The 17,266-nt window shown below is 39.9% G+C and overlaps 1 protein-coding gene across 1 annotated transcript in view; it reads left to right on the top strand.

Annotated features, from left to right (window-relative positions):
- LOC127811421 (26S proteasome non-ATPase regulatory subunit 1 homolog A-like) overlaps positions 1 to 17,266 on the top strand; it is a 30,180-nt gene that overhangs the window by 354 nt on the left and 12,560 nt on the right. The window contains exon 2 of the mRNA XM_052351280.1: positions 5,624 to 5,687. Coding sequence (XP_052207240.1) covers positions 5,624 to 5,687 — 64 coding nt within the window. The remainder of the gene's footprint in view (positions 1 to 5,623; positions 5,688 to 17,266) is intronic.

Raw genomic sequence — 17,266 nt, forward strand, 5'->3', positions numbered from 1 at the left:
TATTTGTTTCAAGTTTTTTTAGGTGGAGTTTTCTTTGAGTATTGATCGTTTCTGATCTGTCTGTGGCATGAAACCCTCTGTTTGGTTGGTGAGAAAGCCGAGGAAACGGAAAAAAATGCATAAAATTTGGTTTTCGCCCCTGTTATTATGTTTGGAGAGGTTTGTTTGAATTGAGACATGTTCTAGCTGAATTGAGTGGAAGTTTCTGGTCAAGTAACGCAGTACCTGATGTCAAATTTTAGAATTTTCTTTTAATGTTGTTCTCGTACCTTGCATGAGGTAATGCTTTCTTTCCTACTGCAGAGCCTGCGATTCTAGTTAGAAAATTATAAATTTTTGAGTACATTGCCACTACTTGATTTTGCGAAGTTAGAATTTCAGTCTTGACTCTTTTTTCTATAAAGTTATAGGTTATATGCCCACTCCATTCTAACTGAACTTCATTCTAGAATTGTTTCTCAATCTTGAATCTTTTATTTGGTCCATTTTAAGTTTCCGATTCCCAATTCTAAGGAACTCTGTAGCAAGGGTACATAACGTAGAGGATAGTCAGCTGTCACTATTACTTCAAGCGGCTACTAATTCTATTTCCGTTTTCTTTCCCTTTTAAATGCTCTTGCAAACCATACGGACCCATGCTGTTCTGTTAATACTTTGAACCCTTTCCTGCTTTATATTGTTTATGTGGTGTGTGCTCAATCATTTATCTTCCAGAGAAATTTTGTTCATTTCAAGACCTATGGCTAAAGGTAGCAATAGCACGATGAATGTTCAAAGAAATGGCAGATAAGGAGGGGCATGATGTTTATGGATTAGAAAATGATGCATTGGAAGCTGCTAAAAGGGGGTTTGAATCTTGATAGTGTTTTTGGGAGGAGAGTGGATTTTAACATCTAGGATGGAAGCCATGTCAAATGTTCACTGCGGACAATTTAAGAAATTTATGCATCTTTTTGATATTGAAGTACAAGGATGGAGAGGATAGATTTTGGAGGTGAACCATATAATTGGTGAACATTGCAAACATACTTTATGGCATGCTTCTTAAGGTGGCCCTTCTATCCAAAACCACTGAACCATAATAGGCACCAATCCAAAGAGCACTTTATGGCATACTTTATAGGTTCTTTATTCCTTTAACCAAAGAGCACCAATCTACCACTGCATGACCCCTCTTCCTCATCTGATAGAAGGATGGATATGAATGAAGCAACCTAAGCAAAAAGGTCCTTGGGATGTCCTCTTTTTGTTTGTCATCAAGGACACGATAGAATGAGTGGACAATGAAAATCCTGGCCATTGATTCCAACATGTTGAAACTTGAATCTTGGATCGGTTTCCTCACAATAATGTTCACTCTCTCACACCCAACCCTCACTTGATAGTAATAGAAACAAAGAAATGTAAACAAAACATATATCAAAGCAATAACAGAAGATAAAAGAGCCAATAACTTATCCTGGTTCAAGCATGAAAATGCCCTACATCCAGACTGCCGAAGCTTTCAGAAAATCCACTAGAAAGCATTCAAGATTACAGCACTCCCTCTCTCTCACACCTAGCTATGAATCAATAGACTCACCTCTTGAGAGTACAAGGACCGAGGCTTTGCTCTCTCTCAATTCTCTAGAACTCGTGCAAGATAGAAAACAAATGAATGAATGTTGAGATTTCTCTATCTCGAGAACCTATCTACCTCTATTTATAAGATATAGAGGCGGTTACAACTTAAGGACTAAAATGAAATATTAGGGAATACAAGGCCTATCCGGAAATAACTTTAAGCTAGTTATTTCCGTTATATTCTAAACGCATAAAATATAAATATACAATCATTTCCCAACTGAATACACAGCCCTTCACCGAGACTTAACAGCTAGACTAATACAAATTCTAACACAACATATGCCTAAAACTTTTTTTCCTCCGGTGTCTAATTAGAAGACCAAACTTGTTTGCCTTCTCCCTATCCAATCCTAGGGTTGGCATGAATGATCCCGACATATGCTTTGAAGGAAAGAACCACACAACACCATCAAGAAGAAGGGAGAACGAATGTCAACTTTCTTATAGTTGGTGCAGATGATGGTATGGAAAAATCTGATACAATAATATGTTGTCAAACCAATTACCTTGGCAGAATGTCACTTATACTGCCCACCTCAAAGGAAAAGAAACATAATTTTTTTCCCAAATTCTATTAATCACCACCTCCAATTAGGATCTGGTGGCCCATGGTCCACTCCCCCAAGCCAGCCATACTTGTTCTCAATCAAGGAACAAAAATTTTGTGTTGTTTATATTGAAATAGATGAAACATATTCATTTCCTGTGAAGTCACTATAAAAAAGAAAATGGAAAACTAAAATTTCAGTGTTTCAGACTACAAAACTTCTAAACAACTCGCTGGTCCAACACCAGTTAGGAATGAGTGAATAGAACATTTTTATATGTAACTTTATTGTTGGAAGAAAAAAAAATTGAGAGAGTAAAGAAAATATGATATTGTTGAACAAACTCATGTCTCACACATGCACTCAACCCTCAAGAAAGACAATGAATACTCACGGTAAAGATAGAACAAGAATAAGAACAGAAAAACAACAACACACAAGGGACATTGGATTTATCCTGGTTCGGATCACCTTTGAACTGGTGAATCCTATGTCCAGACTAATAAGAGGACTTATGGCTTTCACTATCTTGAAATAATAGGAACGATACAATGCACTGCACTCGCAGCTCTATGACCGAGCTATCCTCACCGAGATTACAAAGACTAAGGCTTTTCTCTCTCACAGTACACAATCACAAGATACAATGAAAAAAAAAACAAACCAAGAGCGATAAAAGACTCACCCCGACCCTCTATTTATAGATCATAGAGGTGGAAGTTACAAGGAGAAAATACCTAACTAACCAATAGTTACCTTATTTGGTAGTTACAGTTACAAATGCCTAACTACTCCTAGACACCAGTCTTCAATGGCTTATTCTCTTTTGTCCTTTATATTCTTCTGAGCTATAAGACTAATCTTAGGCAAACTCTAACAGATATTTATATACAAGTAACTAACAGATATTTGTATACAAGTAAAACTATGACAACCAAAAATGAAGTACTGATACAGTTAAAATGAATGTGATTAAATCACCTATTCTTTTCCTAGTTGATGCCTTTTATATAAATTTAATCATTGGTATTTTCTACATTTCATTTCTTCTGCTAGAATATGATATTTTTATGAACCTATTTGTATGGAGAAACATGCAAGCATTTTGCTTATGACTATAGTTTTGACTATTATTTATTCAATCTTATTTGTAATTTTGTTATTGGAGGGGAGACTTTACCATGTTTGTGGACAAGATGTCCCATACCTTGAAAACTCCTTGATCTTTCTTTTCTATTAATGTTCTAAATACTGAACGTTGTTCAAGGTACTAGAAAAAGGTAAACTATTCTTCTCAGAGATGCAATTAAGGTGCAATTTTTTGTTTTTTTACTTTTTACCTAAAACTTGTGTATTTCACCAGTTAAGCTCTAAAAATTCTACTAAGAATTCCACTCTGTCGTATGGCATGTCAAGTCCATGGTCATGTCTGTTTTCCTCATGTGTCCAAGACATGTCCAGATGTGAAAATGATTATACAAATGGAATGCCTGATAGATACCTGTCTGATTCATGTCCGATGCTAGTATGGCACCAAAAAAGATGAGTCTGTTATGTTCTTCCTAGCCTGGTAGAAATTGGTACATGGTGGTTCAAACTATAGTTGCACAACTCATGGCATGTCTGTTTTCCTCATGTGTCCAAGACATGTCCAGATGTGAAAATGATTATACAAATGGAATGCCTGATAGATAGCTGTCTGATTCATGTCCGATGCTAGTATGGCACCAAAAAAGATGAGTCTGTTATGTTCTTCCTAGCCTGGTAGAAATTGGTACATGGTGCCCCCCCTGGCGGGAAACTGCATTTCTGATCATGCGTATCTAAACTTAACAAAATTGTTTGGAGATGGAAGAAGTTCAGCTTATCATTAAGCTTTCAAGATGACTGTTAGCTTTAAATTTGTTATGTTAGCATTCAGTTTTTTTTTTTTTTTCTTTCCTGTTTCTGGTCCTATTGTGTTGATATTTAGGACTGTTTAACCGAAGCCAACCAAAGAGAATTCCCTTGCGAATTCTTAGAAACTCGCAGAATCAAAAAACGAATTAAAGAATCAAAGCAAAACAGATATGAAACAGAAATAAGGAAAGATAAAACAAACCAAAGAGCCAAGATTTATCCTGGTTCGGAATGCCTTATGGCAAACCTACATCCAGCAGTCAACACCCACTCCAAACAGCCTTTATTAGGATGATAATGACCAGTAGACCAAGCTTCTAAACACTCATCTATCTCCCTAAGTACAAGCACACATTCTCCCAAGAAATACACAAGACTCAAACCGCCTCTCTCTTCCTCAAGAAAGGACGGAAACTCCTCACTCGAACATAAACAAAATCAGAAGCTCTCTCCTATGTATAAATCGACTGCCTACCTCGCCCTCCTATAAATAGAAAAGGCGAGATTCCCAAGGTAACTAACTACTATGGAAAAATTACAATTAGGCCCCCAAAATTACAAACTAATTACACTTATATTTAAAAACCCTAATTGATCTAAAACTTCCAGCCGATAGACTTCAACATTTATTGATCTTCTACCGCATCAAAACTCTAGGCAAACTCAACATATTCTTATGGTCTTATGTTATTGTAGACTTGCGTTTTGTTAAGTTGAATCTATTTTCATTGCAATATCTTATGAATATAATAAAATTTTTTCCTTTGAATTTTAATAAGTGCACCAATGCATTATTCAAAGCAAACCACGAATCAAACTAACATACCAGCTAATCCTACCCCCCCGAATGCATGTCTAGCTAAGTAGCGTACCTTGTACCTGAATACTTACCACAAATTGGAAGGTACCAGGTTCCGTGTAACTATGGTTCAAACCTTGGTATAAGCTGAAAATGATTCAACATTTATGTTCACCATTTTGCGTCTTTAGTGTGTTAGACATATTGGAACAGTATAGTGTGATATTTTACAATTGTGATTGCAAGGGAAATGTGATATATTGAACTTGATCTTTAAGTGTTGTAACAAGATATTGAATGTAAACTTGATTCTGAAGTATTTTTAGTAGAGATTTAACACAAAAAAGTGACACCTTTTCTAGGACATGCAATATTTAGTTTCAGTTTTTTGCTGTTAAAGAAGTTCATGTGTAGGATTTTTTTTTTTTTTTTTTCTGATTACATATCCAAAAACATAAGATCCTTTTTGTTTACTTCTTGAAATGCATGACCTGACATGATATTTATTGGTAAACAATGATTTTTTCCTTATCACCAGCTTGTCATCAAGTTTGTATGCTTTTCCATTTAGGTTTGTTCTTGCAATCTATTGGCCTAGTTGACTAATTAAGTTTTATATTGGGGTATCACGCTGTTGGATTTTTATCACAACTGTGATATGATGTCTTATGTTAACAAAAGTATCAAGTTTCAAATCAAGATTTGTATCAGTTTAGTTCTTTGGAGTTCAATGTTTTAATTTCCCATGCAGAGAAAGCTTATATGAAGATGAGGAGTTCGACCAACGACAACTTGCTGCTTTGCTTGTTTCAAAGGTCCGTCCATACCTGCATTCTCTGTTTCCTCTTTATTTTGCCTCTATTGTCTCTCTTCTATTTTTATGGTCTCATGCTTTGTCATGGTATAAGTCCTTAGAAGGAGGGATGTGCCGTGCAAGTGGCATGACCTTCACGTGTAACGGTTAGGAGTTGGGTTGTTACTTCTAGAATAGGGGTATAATTGTAAATAAGACTCCCTTTTGGGTAGGAGTTGAAGACGCGGGATCCTTTTTATAAAGGACCCGCTTACTTGTATAGAGACATACTGAAATTTGAATTGAAATCATTCTGGATTCCTCCCTCAATTCTATCTCTCTCCCTCTCAATTCTCTCTTTCTCCGAATTCTATCAACCTCTCCCTTAATTCTTTAGAATTCTCATGAATTATTGAGAGTTCCCAGTCAGATCCTTCCAAGATATGACAAGTTGGTATCAGAGCAAGTCCTAGGCCTAAGGAATTCAGTAGGAGTGATGGCAGAAGGGACTCGAATGAAGAATCTCGAGTCGCGGGTGCAATAATTCCATTTGATGGTTACCAATCTGCAAGCTCGGGTGGAGTTGCAGGAGATCAGATCCAATTGCAATCATGAGGCGATGGATCGAAAGATGGACACCTCTCTAGGAAGTCTGGAGAGGAGATTGGATGGGATCCGAGACGAGGTGGGAGCTCAGATCTGAGTTCAATTGCAGAGCTTCATGGTAATGTTTACACGTCATAAGTATATCACTTGATTTTCTCCCTAAAGAAAGGACAAAATTGATTCTAATTGGTAATTGAGGAAGGAATGGAAATGCCGAGCCCTTGGAAATTGAGGTTGCCTCCGAGAGAAGATGGGGGTATTGATGTGGAACAGAGGCGAGAGGGATCGGTTGCAGTCAATCAGCCGGGGTTCTCTATGCCTAAATTGGAGATTCCCCTATTCAATGGGAGTAATCTGAGGTGGTGGGTGAGGAGATGTGAAAGGATGTTTTACTGGTACAATATCCTCGAGGGGTGTAGAGTAGCCTTGGCAGTCGCATACCTTAATGATGCGAGGGATGCCTGGTACCAAGGGTGGTCACATACTAGAGGAGAATGCCCTTGGGGAGAATTTGCAGATAAATTGTGTGAGAGATTTGGTGATAGAAACAGAAAGGATGTGGTGGAGGATTTCAATAAACTACGACAAGAAGGGGGTGTATAGGCTTACCAAGCACGGTTTGAGGAGTTGAGATTGATCATGGTCACTTTGAACCCCCACCTCTTGGAAGCATAGTTTGTCTCCAACTTCTTGAGTGGGTTGAATGAGGAACTTTGGCCTATGGTCAAGATGCTCCACCCGGAGATAGTGGAGGAAGCAGTTGAGAATGCGAGGTTGCACAAGACCATGATAGAAGCTATCATGAAGAAGTAGAGGTAGCAGAGCAGGGGAGCCAATGTGGGGTCTGCAGTGCCTATAATGAAAGGGTATGGTAAGGGTAAATCCAGGGGTGAAAGGGCCGACAGTGGCTGCACCTGGCAACCACTTAGCAAGATAGAGTGGGAACTTTATAAATCAGAGAAGATAGGCTGAGCTGTGCTTTAAATGTGGTGACCGGTATTACCCGGGACACCAATGTAAGCGACAATTACTCTTGCTGGAAGGGGAAGATGGAATCATGGAAGAAGAGGAAATAGTGGAAGTAGAGGAGTTGGAAGGGGAAGATAATGGGGAGATTTCGTTGCATGCCCTTAAGGGGTAAACTGACAACAAAATCATCAAGGTGGAAGATAAGGTGCAAGAGGGAAGCTTGATGGGAGTACCCACAGTTTCTTGGACGAGAGCACTACCAAGAGACTTCACTACAAGCAGACCGGAACCCAACCCTTGTCAGTGACCGTTGCCAATGACAACAAGGTGCTGAGTTTGCACCGGTTTTTGTTGGGAGATGCAAGGGGAGTTGTTTGAGCCTGATCTGAGACTACTTAAGCTAGGGGGCTGTGACGTGGTGCTGGGGTTGGATTGGATAAAACAAGTTAGCCATATCAGCTTTGACTTTAACCGAATGGAAGTGACCATTGAGAGGGTGGGAAGAAGATGATGACCCTCGCGGGCAATAGAGAGATAGGGGCTTGTAAGATGATTACTGGGAGAAAGCTACAAAAGTTACTCAAGCACAAGTGGGCTTAAGTAACTCAACTATTTTCAATCCAAGCAGTGGAGGAGGCTGAAGAAGGGAGTGAACCGGAAGGGGAATTCCACCTAACCACAATCACTCCAGACCAAAATCAATTAGAGGTACATCAATTAAACTGTCTTAATCAATTAATTAGAGGTACATCAAAAGAACCCTCGACCACTCAATAAACTTGAAACCCAACTCAGACCCGAGTAACATCATATCCTACAAATACCCCCCCCCCCCCCCCAAACCGGAAAACTGAAATCGAGAGAATGGTTAAGGAGATGCTTCAACAATCCTTAATCAGAACAAGCCAAAGCCCATACGCATCCCCTGTCTTTCTTGTCAAGTAGAAAGATGGCTCATGGCGCTTTTGTGTTGACTATTTTCAATTTAATGCCCTGACCATCAAAGATAAATTCCCAATCTCTATAATCAAAGATTTTCTTGAAGAACTAAAAAATGCCACCATTTTCTCCAAATTGGACCTACAATCGGGATATTATCAGATTCGCATGAATTTTGATGATATCCACAAGATAGCTTTCCGAACACATCATGGCTACTATGAGTTCTTAGCGATGCTATTTGGGCTCACCAATGCCCCAACCACTTTTCAATCACTTATGAACCAAGTCTTTGAGCCTTTCCTACTTAAATTCATTCTAGTTTTCTTTGATGACATCCTAATATATAGCCAAACCTTCAACCAACATTTACAATACCTAAAGACTACATTAGAGGTTCTCAAGTCTAGCCAATTATATATTAAAAGGTCTAAATGTGCCTTTGGTAAAAAAAACAGGTGGAGTACTTGGGGCATGTCATTTTAGGTACTGGGGTAAGCAATGACCCGATGAAAGTGGCAGCTATGGTAAATTGGCCTAGACCTATTAACTTGAAGGCATTGAGGGGCTTCTTGGGGTTGACAGGTTATTATAGACGATAGAGTTATTGAAGAAAGATGGGTTCAGGTGGGGACTGGAGGCAGAGAAGGCATTTGGGCAATTGAAGGAGGCCATGACTAAGGCCCCCAGTGTTGGGCTTACCTGACTTTAGTAAACCCTTCACCCTGGGGACTGATGCCTGTGGTACGGGGATAGGAGCGGTACTAATGCAGGAAGGGAGGCCCTTGGCTTATCTCAACCAAGCCTTGTCACGTACGCGTGAAGGGTTGAGCATATATGAGGAGTTATTGGCAGTGGTGATGGCCGTGGAGAGGTGGAGACATTATCTGGAAGGAGGTCAATTCATCATTCAAATTGACCATGAAAGTTTAAAATTTCTCCTTCAACAGAAATTGCATACGCACCTTCAAAGGAAAGGGATGGTCGAACTTATGGGTTTGGACTATACCATACAATATAAGAAGGGAAGGGAGAATGTGGTTCGCTGATGCCCTTTCCATATGCCATGAGGAAGGTCAGGCAGTAGCCCCTATTGTGATAACCCTAGATTGGTATCAAGAGGTAGAGGAGAGTTATGAAGGAGATAACATAATGAAGGAGTTAAAGGAGTAGTTGAATCTGAATTTGAGTAGCGAACTTGGGTATACACTGAATCAGGGAGTGATAAGATATAAAGGAAGATTGGTAATTGGGGACAATGAGACACTGAGAAAGAATATATTAAGTTTTGTCCACGAATCACCCTTGGGAGGCCACTCAGGAATTCAAAATACTTATTACGAGGTGATGCAGATCTTCAATTGGCCCTAGCTGAAGAGGTATGTGACGTAATACGTAATAGCCTGTGATACCTACAACCGTTGCAAATATGAGACCATAGCCCCACCGGGCTTACTACAGCCCCTACCTATCCTTGCACAGACATGGGAAAGTATAAGCATGGATTTTATTGAGGGTTTGTCCAAATCGAAGGGAAATGATTGTATCATGGTAGTGGCGGACAAATTCACCAAATTTGCACACTTCATTGTTTTAACCCACCCTTATTCGGCCCAAGAAGTAGCCAGGGTTTTTTTGGACTAGGTCATGAAGTTGTATGGAATCCCCAATTCAATAGTCTTTGACAGAGACAAGATCTTCATTAGCTTATTCTGACAAGAGTTGATGAAGGCCCTAGGGGTGAAGTTGAAGATGTCTACAGCCTACCATCCTCAAACAGATGGTCAGATTGAACGGATGAATCAGTGTGTGGAGGGGTACCTAAGATGTTTATGCTTCTTGCACCATAAGGGGTGGCATAAATGGGTTTTACTTGCACAGTGATGGTATAATTCCAACCACCATGCATCAATCAAGAGGTCCCCTTTTGAAGCGTTGTTTGGTTACCAACCCCCACTCCTTCCAGTAGTAGGGGAAAGTACTACCATGGTTATTGTGTAGGCTTATTTAGAGAAAAGGCAAAGGGTATTTGTTGTTGTTAGGACTTACAAACCAAGAACAATGAGAAGAATACTCCACATAAATCCTTACACACTCACGGAATTAGAAAGACAATAAGGGTGCGTTTGATTGCAAACATGGAATTTGCATGGAAAGAAATATTTTCTAGGTAATTGAATTGTCTAGAATTAAATTCTAGGGAAAATATCAATTGAAGGTGTTTGATTGGCTTAATTTTCTACCTAAAAATTGTTATATTTTTTCAACTTTTGGTATTTGATTGCTAATATTTTTCATGAAAATAATTACATAAACACATGCAGATAATTAATAAATACACACATCAATAATCAATTACATAAAATAAATCAAATATACATACACAAAATATTCAAAAAATAAATCAAATATACACACACACCCAACAAAGAGGATGAAAGAGCTGTCGCTACCATCGTTGCTGTTACTAGCCGTCGCTGCCATTGCTGGCCGCCGCAGCCATAGCCGCCATTGCTATCGCCGCTGTCGCCATCGCCGTTCACCCCTAGGCCGCTCACCATTGCTCTCGTTCGCTCGCCTGCCCTCTCTCATTCACTCTGTCGCTGGCCGTCGTTCGTTTGCCCTCTCTCTCGATCGTTTCTATCGGAGATCGATAGTTTCCCTTGAGCTTCCATCGCTGCCTCTCCCTCTCTCTCGCTACAGATCGATGGTTTCCCTTGCCTAGAAAACAATTTCTCCCCCCGGGAATTTCTTTTCCAGCAAAAGTGGAAAAGAGGGTCATGTGACCACAAATGGGAAAAAAAAATTCATGGAAAATTTGGCCAATCAAACACCCCAAAAGTTGGAATTTGGGTGGAAAATGGCCATTTTCCATAGAAAAGATGGCCAATCAAACAGACCCTAAGAATAATCAGTTATAACAGAAGAATATATGAGAACAATAAATGAAAAAGATCAAACCACAAAGAGATCAAGATTTATCTTGGTTCGGAATGCCCTTAGGCAAACCTACATCTAGCAATCCAACACCCACAAAGCAATCTTTATTCAGTCGGAAATTTGATCAATACATCAAGCTCTCTCCTTCATTTATATCCCCGAGTACAAAACCCTCATTCTCTCAAGAATACACAAGAACTAAATCCTTATCACTTAGTCTTTATTTTCTCAAGAATGACACAACACTCGATCACAAATGAAATTGAGAACTCCCATTCATTCTCTCGATTGTCCCCTGCACTCTTATTTATAGAAAGGTCGGACACCCTAATGAAATTAACCGACATTGGGATATTACAATTAGACCCCAAAAACTAAGTAAATTACACTTTGAATTTGAAACTTGATTGTTCTAAATCTTTCAATCGATAAATCACCAATACTTCACTAATCTCTTATTGCTCAAATTCGAGGCAAACTCAACAGTATTACAACAGCTCAAGGAAGAACTTGCATTGGCCCAAAATCGCATGTAGATAGAAGAAGAAGTGAGATGGAGTTTAATGTGGGAGAAAAGGTTTATTTTGAAGCTCCAGCCAGGCCACCTCAAGATGATTGCGTGTGGTCAAATAACTAAATTGAGCCTGAGGTACTATAGACCATATCTAATTGAAGCTAAGGTGGGGAAAGTGGCGTATAGGTTGAAACTACCAAAAGAGTCCAAGATCCACCTGGTTTTTCACATCTCTTTACTCAAGAGATCAATGGGAGCACAATAGGTGACTTCCAACCTACCCCAACTGTCGAGAGAAGCGGATATGACAACAGAACCCAGCTTAATACTAGACAGAAGAGTCTTGTACAAGCATGGAGCCCCTATCATCCAGGTGTTGGTAAAGTGGTCCAACCTTCCCCACGATAGCAGTACTTGGGAATATTTGCTTGCTCTCTTCAGGCAATTTCCTGAAGCAGTCAGCCTACTCAATATTTCTTGAGGACAAGAAAAGTCTCAAGTAGGGGGGAATTTGTCATGGTATAAGGACTTAGAAGGGGGGATATGTTGTGCAAGTGGCATGACCTTCATGCGTAACGGTTAGGAGTTGGGTAGTTACTTCTAGAAGGGGGGCATAATTGTAAAGAAGACTCCTTTTTGGGTGGGAGCTGAAGACGCGAGATCCTCTATATAAAGGACCTGCTTACTTGTATTAAGGCATGCTGAAATTTGAATTGAAATCATTCTGGATTTCTCCCTCAATTCTATCTCTCTCCCTCTCAATTCTCTTCTCTCTTTCTTCGAATTCTATTAACCTCTCCCTTAATTCTCTAGAATTCTCACGAATTCTTGAGAGTTCCCAGTCAGATCCTTCAAAGATCTAACATGCTTTTCTTGTCCATGGAAAGAATCTACCATTGTTATGTTATGGTCATTTTTGGATCTCTCTTTGGAAGTTTAATGTTTTACACTTAAAATTGTGTCATGTATGGAAAATGTTTCTGATCTCCAACATCATCATATCGAGCCTTAATCTTGCTATGTGGGTGGAGTTCGTTATTCATTTTTGTCTATGGTCTTATCTTGTGTAAGACCCTTAGACTCATTGTTATGTACTGGCAGTACTAGGTGTACTTACGTAATTGTAGTTGTGCAAGTGGAGAGTAGTAGGAGTGGCTATAGCAAATAAAACAAAAAGTGGTTAGGCTTATTTGTATTTTGGCGTGAACCTATGTACGCGGGGGAGAGGTTATAAATTGTAGCCTACTCCACCTTGAGAAGTATCTGGAATATTGAATGAACACTTTTGAATTTCCCTCCAATTCTCTTTCTCTTGTTCTTTCTCCTCCTTGTCTCTGTAATTCTATTATCTCTTTCCCTCACTTTCCTTCAAGAATTCTCTTGATTTCCCTGAAATCACCATCAATTTGGAAGAAGATCCGGATCGATCATTGCCAGATCCCCTATGACACAGTAAGAAAAAAATATTTCAAGTGAAATCTCTAAGAAATCAAAGGGAACTGGATTCCACTAGAAAGTTTAAAGAAATTTTTAGAATTCTATTAGAAAAAAAACTCCCTCTAAAAGAAGAGAAAAAGAGTTTAAATACTACCCTAGCAACAAGCAATCATAATAGCAAACCCTAACATGAAAAAAGACTAAAATAGACATAATCTAAAATAGAATTATGCTGTAATTACTGTTTCGTCCCTGTGTACTGTTCATCACTATTGTTCACCGTATGCACTGTTTATCGCTACTGTTCACTGTATTGTTCATCACTACTGTTCCCGACACTGTTCTACATTAGTCCCTTCCATCTCTGAGGAACTTGACCCCAAGTTATATTCTGGATAGAGGTGTTCTGAATCTTCATGGTACTCATACAAGTCTACCACATTGAAGGTATTAGAAATTCCCATGTAGGCTGGCAAATCAAGGATATAGGCGTTGTTGTTAATCCGCTTAAGCACCTTAAAAGGACCATATTTTCGAGGCTTCGGCTTGTTGTAGGTACCAGCGGGAAACCTCTCTTTCCTCAAGAACACACACCATCACTGAATCGCCCTCCTGAAACTGCTTATTTCGACGGTGAGAATCGGTCCATGTCTTATACTTTGCATTAGTCTTTTCTAGCTTTTGCCTTACCTCATCACGAACGGCAACCACTTCTTTAGCCAACTGTTCAACAGCTTTATTCTTACTCTTACCCTTAGGTAGCTTTGCCAAATCAATAACATGATGGGGAACTTCGGCATACACGATAGCAAATGGAGATCTACCTGTAGCTGTGTGAACTGCACTATTATATGCGAACTCAATTTGAGCTAATGCATAATCCCACTATTTTGGTTTGTCTCCACACGCACTTCGATCATATTCCCAAGTGTACGATTGGTGACCTCTGTCTGTCCATCTGTTTGAGGATGGGCAATGCTACTTCTATTTAATTTCGTCCCAAACAATTTCCATAATGTAATCCAAAAGTTCCCTAGAAATTTCATATCTCTGTCAGAAGTAATGGATTTGGGAACCCCATGCAAGCGAACAACCTCCCTGAAAAACAATTTGGCTACATTCGAGGCATCACAAGTTTTCCGACAAGTGATGAAGTGCGCCATCTTGGAAAATCTATTGACTACTATAGATACTGAGTCAACTCCTCTTTGAGTCTGTGGTAATCCTAACACGAAATCCATTGCGAGATCTTGCCATATGTCTTCGGGAATGGGAAGTGGCATGTACAATCTTGTATTTTGGGCCTGACCCTTCGCCGTTTGGCACGTATAACATTTTCGGACTATGTTGCCAACATCCCTCTTCAACTAAGGCCAGTAATAACGTTCCTCCAAAGTAGCTATGGTTTTGTCACGCCCCAAATGCCCGCTCAAACCTCCACCATGTAGGTCCCAAATCAACTTCACACACAAGGAAGAGGTAGGAATACAAAGCTGATTGCCCTTAAACAAATACCCATCGTTGATATGGAAATCTGCCATGGGCTCGTGATTCACACACTTGCTCCAAATCTGCCCAAAATCATCACCACCTCTATACAACTCCTTCAAGCATTCAAATCCCGCAATTTCCTAAGAAAGTGTGATTAATAGAGAGGCTCTTTGGCTGAGGGCATTGGTAACTTGATTCGAACTCTTAGATTTATGTTTGAGCATAAAAGGAAATTTCTGTAGAAAAGCTACCCACCTAGCATGCATCTTATTGACATGCTTCTGGTTGTTAATAAACTTTGAGGCTTGGTGATCAGTAAATAACACAAATTCCTTTTGCACAAGGTAGTGTTCCCATTGCTTCAAGGTTCTCACAACTGCATAGAATTCTTGATCATAAGTGCTCCATTTCTGTCTAGCCTCACTCAATTTTTCTAAAAAGAAAGTCACAGGTCTTTTTTCTTGAGAGAGTACTGCTCCAACACCTACGCCACTGGCATCACATTCAACCTCGAATACCTTGTCAAAACTTGGCAAGGCTAGTACTGGGGCAGTGCACAACTTATCCTTGATGAGGGCGAAGCTCTTATCTTGTTTCTCTCCCCAACTGAATCTTCCTTTCTTCAAACATTCAGTGAGTGGTGCCACTATGGTGCTGAAATGTCGTACAAATCGCCTATAGAAAGTGGCTAAACCATGGAAGCTTCTCACATCTGACACTAATTTTGGAGTCGGCTAATCTCGGATTGCTTTTGTCTCCTCCTCATCCACGTGTATACCATCCTCACCAACCACATAGCCCAAGAATAGGAGTTTATTGGTGCAGAACGTGCACTTCTTAGGTTGATGTAAAGCTGATTTTCTTTCAACACATCTAGGACTTGTCTCAAATGGGTGAGATGCTCTCCTTTGTTCTTGCTGTAAATGAGAATATCGTCGAAATACACAATAACAAAAGAGCCAATGAAAGGTTTAAGTACCTGGTTCATTAATCTCATGAAGGTGCTAGGAGCGTTGGTCAACCCAAAGGGCATTACCAACCATTTGTAGGGCCCATCCTTGCTTTTGAATGCAGTCTTCCACTCGTCCTCGGGCTTGATTCGAATCTGGTGGTAGTTGCTACGAAGGTCTATCTTTGTAAACATACTAGACCACGAAAGTACATCCAGCATGTCTTCAAGTTGTGGAATAGGGAACCTGTACTCCATAGTTATTTTATTGATGGTGCGGTTGCCAACACACATGCGCCAAGTCCCTCCTTTCTTAGGCACCAACAAAACGGGGACTGCACACGGACTCATGCTCTCTCTGATAAACCCCTTCTTCAACAAGTCTTCAATTTGCTCTCTCAAAATTCCATTCTCCTTCGGACTCATTCTGTAGTGAGGCAAATTTGGAAGGCTTGCTCCTGGCATGAGGTTAATCTGGTGTTGGATATCTCACATAGGAGGCAATTCATTTGGGAGCTTGTCTAAAATCAAAACCTGAAAATCATTTAATATTTTTTGTACTTCAACTGGAATCATATCTCCTTCCTTCCCAACCACCATAAGCCCTTTTACCACTACTGGGCAGATGCAGTCAGAGTGCCTTGCAAAATTCACAATTTCTTGCTCCCTGCTTGTGAGAGTAAAAAAATTTTCTGACCTTTGTTTGTTTGCACTTCTCGTCTAATTGAGAGGAGCCATGGCGATCTTATAGTTGTCCCACATAAATAACACCACATTGTCACGTCCCCGGAAAGTAGAGTTAACATCAAACTGCCAAGGGCGACCCAAAAGAATATGGCATGCATCCATGTCAATGACATCACATATCACCTCATCCTTATAACGTTTGCCAATGGAGAGCGGTACTTTACACGTCTCAGTAACCTAAACAGAAGGTCTTCTCTTCACTTAACCGAGGGAATATGGATTGGGATGGTTCTCAGTTGGTAACTGTAACATACTTACTAATTTCTTTGATACAAAATTCTCACAGCTTCCATTATCCACAATCACTTCGCACACTTTATTCTTAATGGAACAAAGCAAACGAAATATGTTATGTCTCTATCCCTCTTCTTTTGGTGACCAGAGGACTCGCTGCAGCACCAAGTTTAGTCTCTCCAATCCTTCATCAACAGCAAACTCTACTCCATCATATTCACCTTCATCCACCACCTCTTCTTCTACCTCTGAAAACTCCTCACGCTCCAGCAAGTTAGCTTGTCTTCGTTCTGGACAGTTATTGGAGCAATGTCCAGATTTTTGACACCTGTAGCAAATATCAACTGAAGGCCTGGCATACGGATTCTCCCTTTGAGGTGGAACTCGCCTTGCTCCTCTATTAGCAAATCTGTTGCTGTCTCCTTCTGTATTAGCCTTGTTCTGGGAACTAGATGAGCTAGTAGTCGCTTTTCCTTTGTCAATAGCACTGTTTAGTGGTTGTTCAATAGGTGTGGCAGCCCTACAATAGTTGGTCGCCGCTCTCTCAACTCCAATCATCTCAACCTTTAATGCCATGTTAATGGCTTCCTGTAAAGTCCAAAGATTCTGCAATCCAATTTTATCTTGTAAAGCAACTTTCAGTTCATTAATATACCTGGCTACTTTCTAATTTTTAGATTTGGTCAAATTGTTGCGCTCGACTAGTTTCATGAACTCGTGGGTGTAGTCCGACACTGATCGGTTGCCCTTTGTGCATCCCAAATACATGCGATAT

Source organism: Diospyros lotus, chromosome 10 (genome assembly GCF_014633365.1).
Source record: "Diospyros lotus cultivar Yz01 chromosome 10, ASM1463336v1, whole genome shotgun sequence".
NCBI classification, from domain to species: Eukaryota; Viridiplantae; Streptophyta; class Magnoliopsida; order Ericales; family Ebenaceae; genus Diospyros; species Diospyros lotus.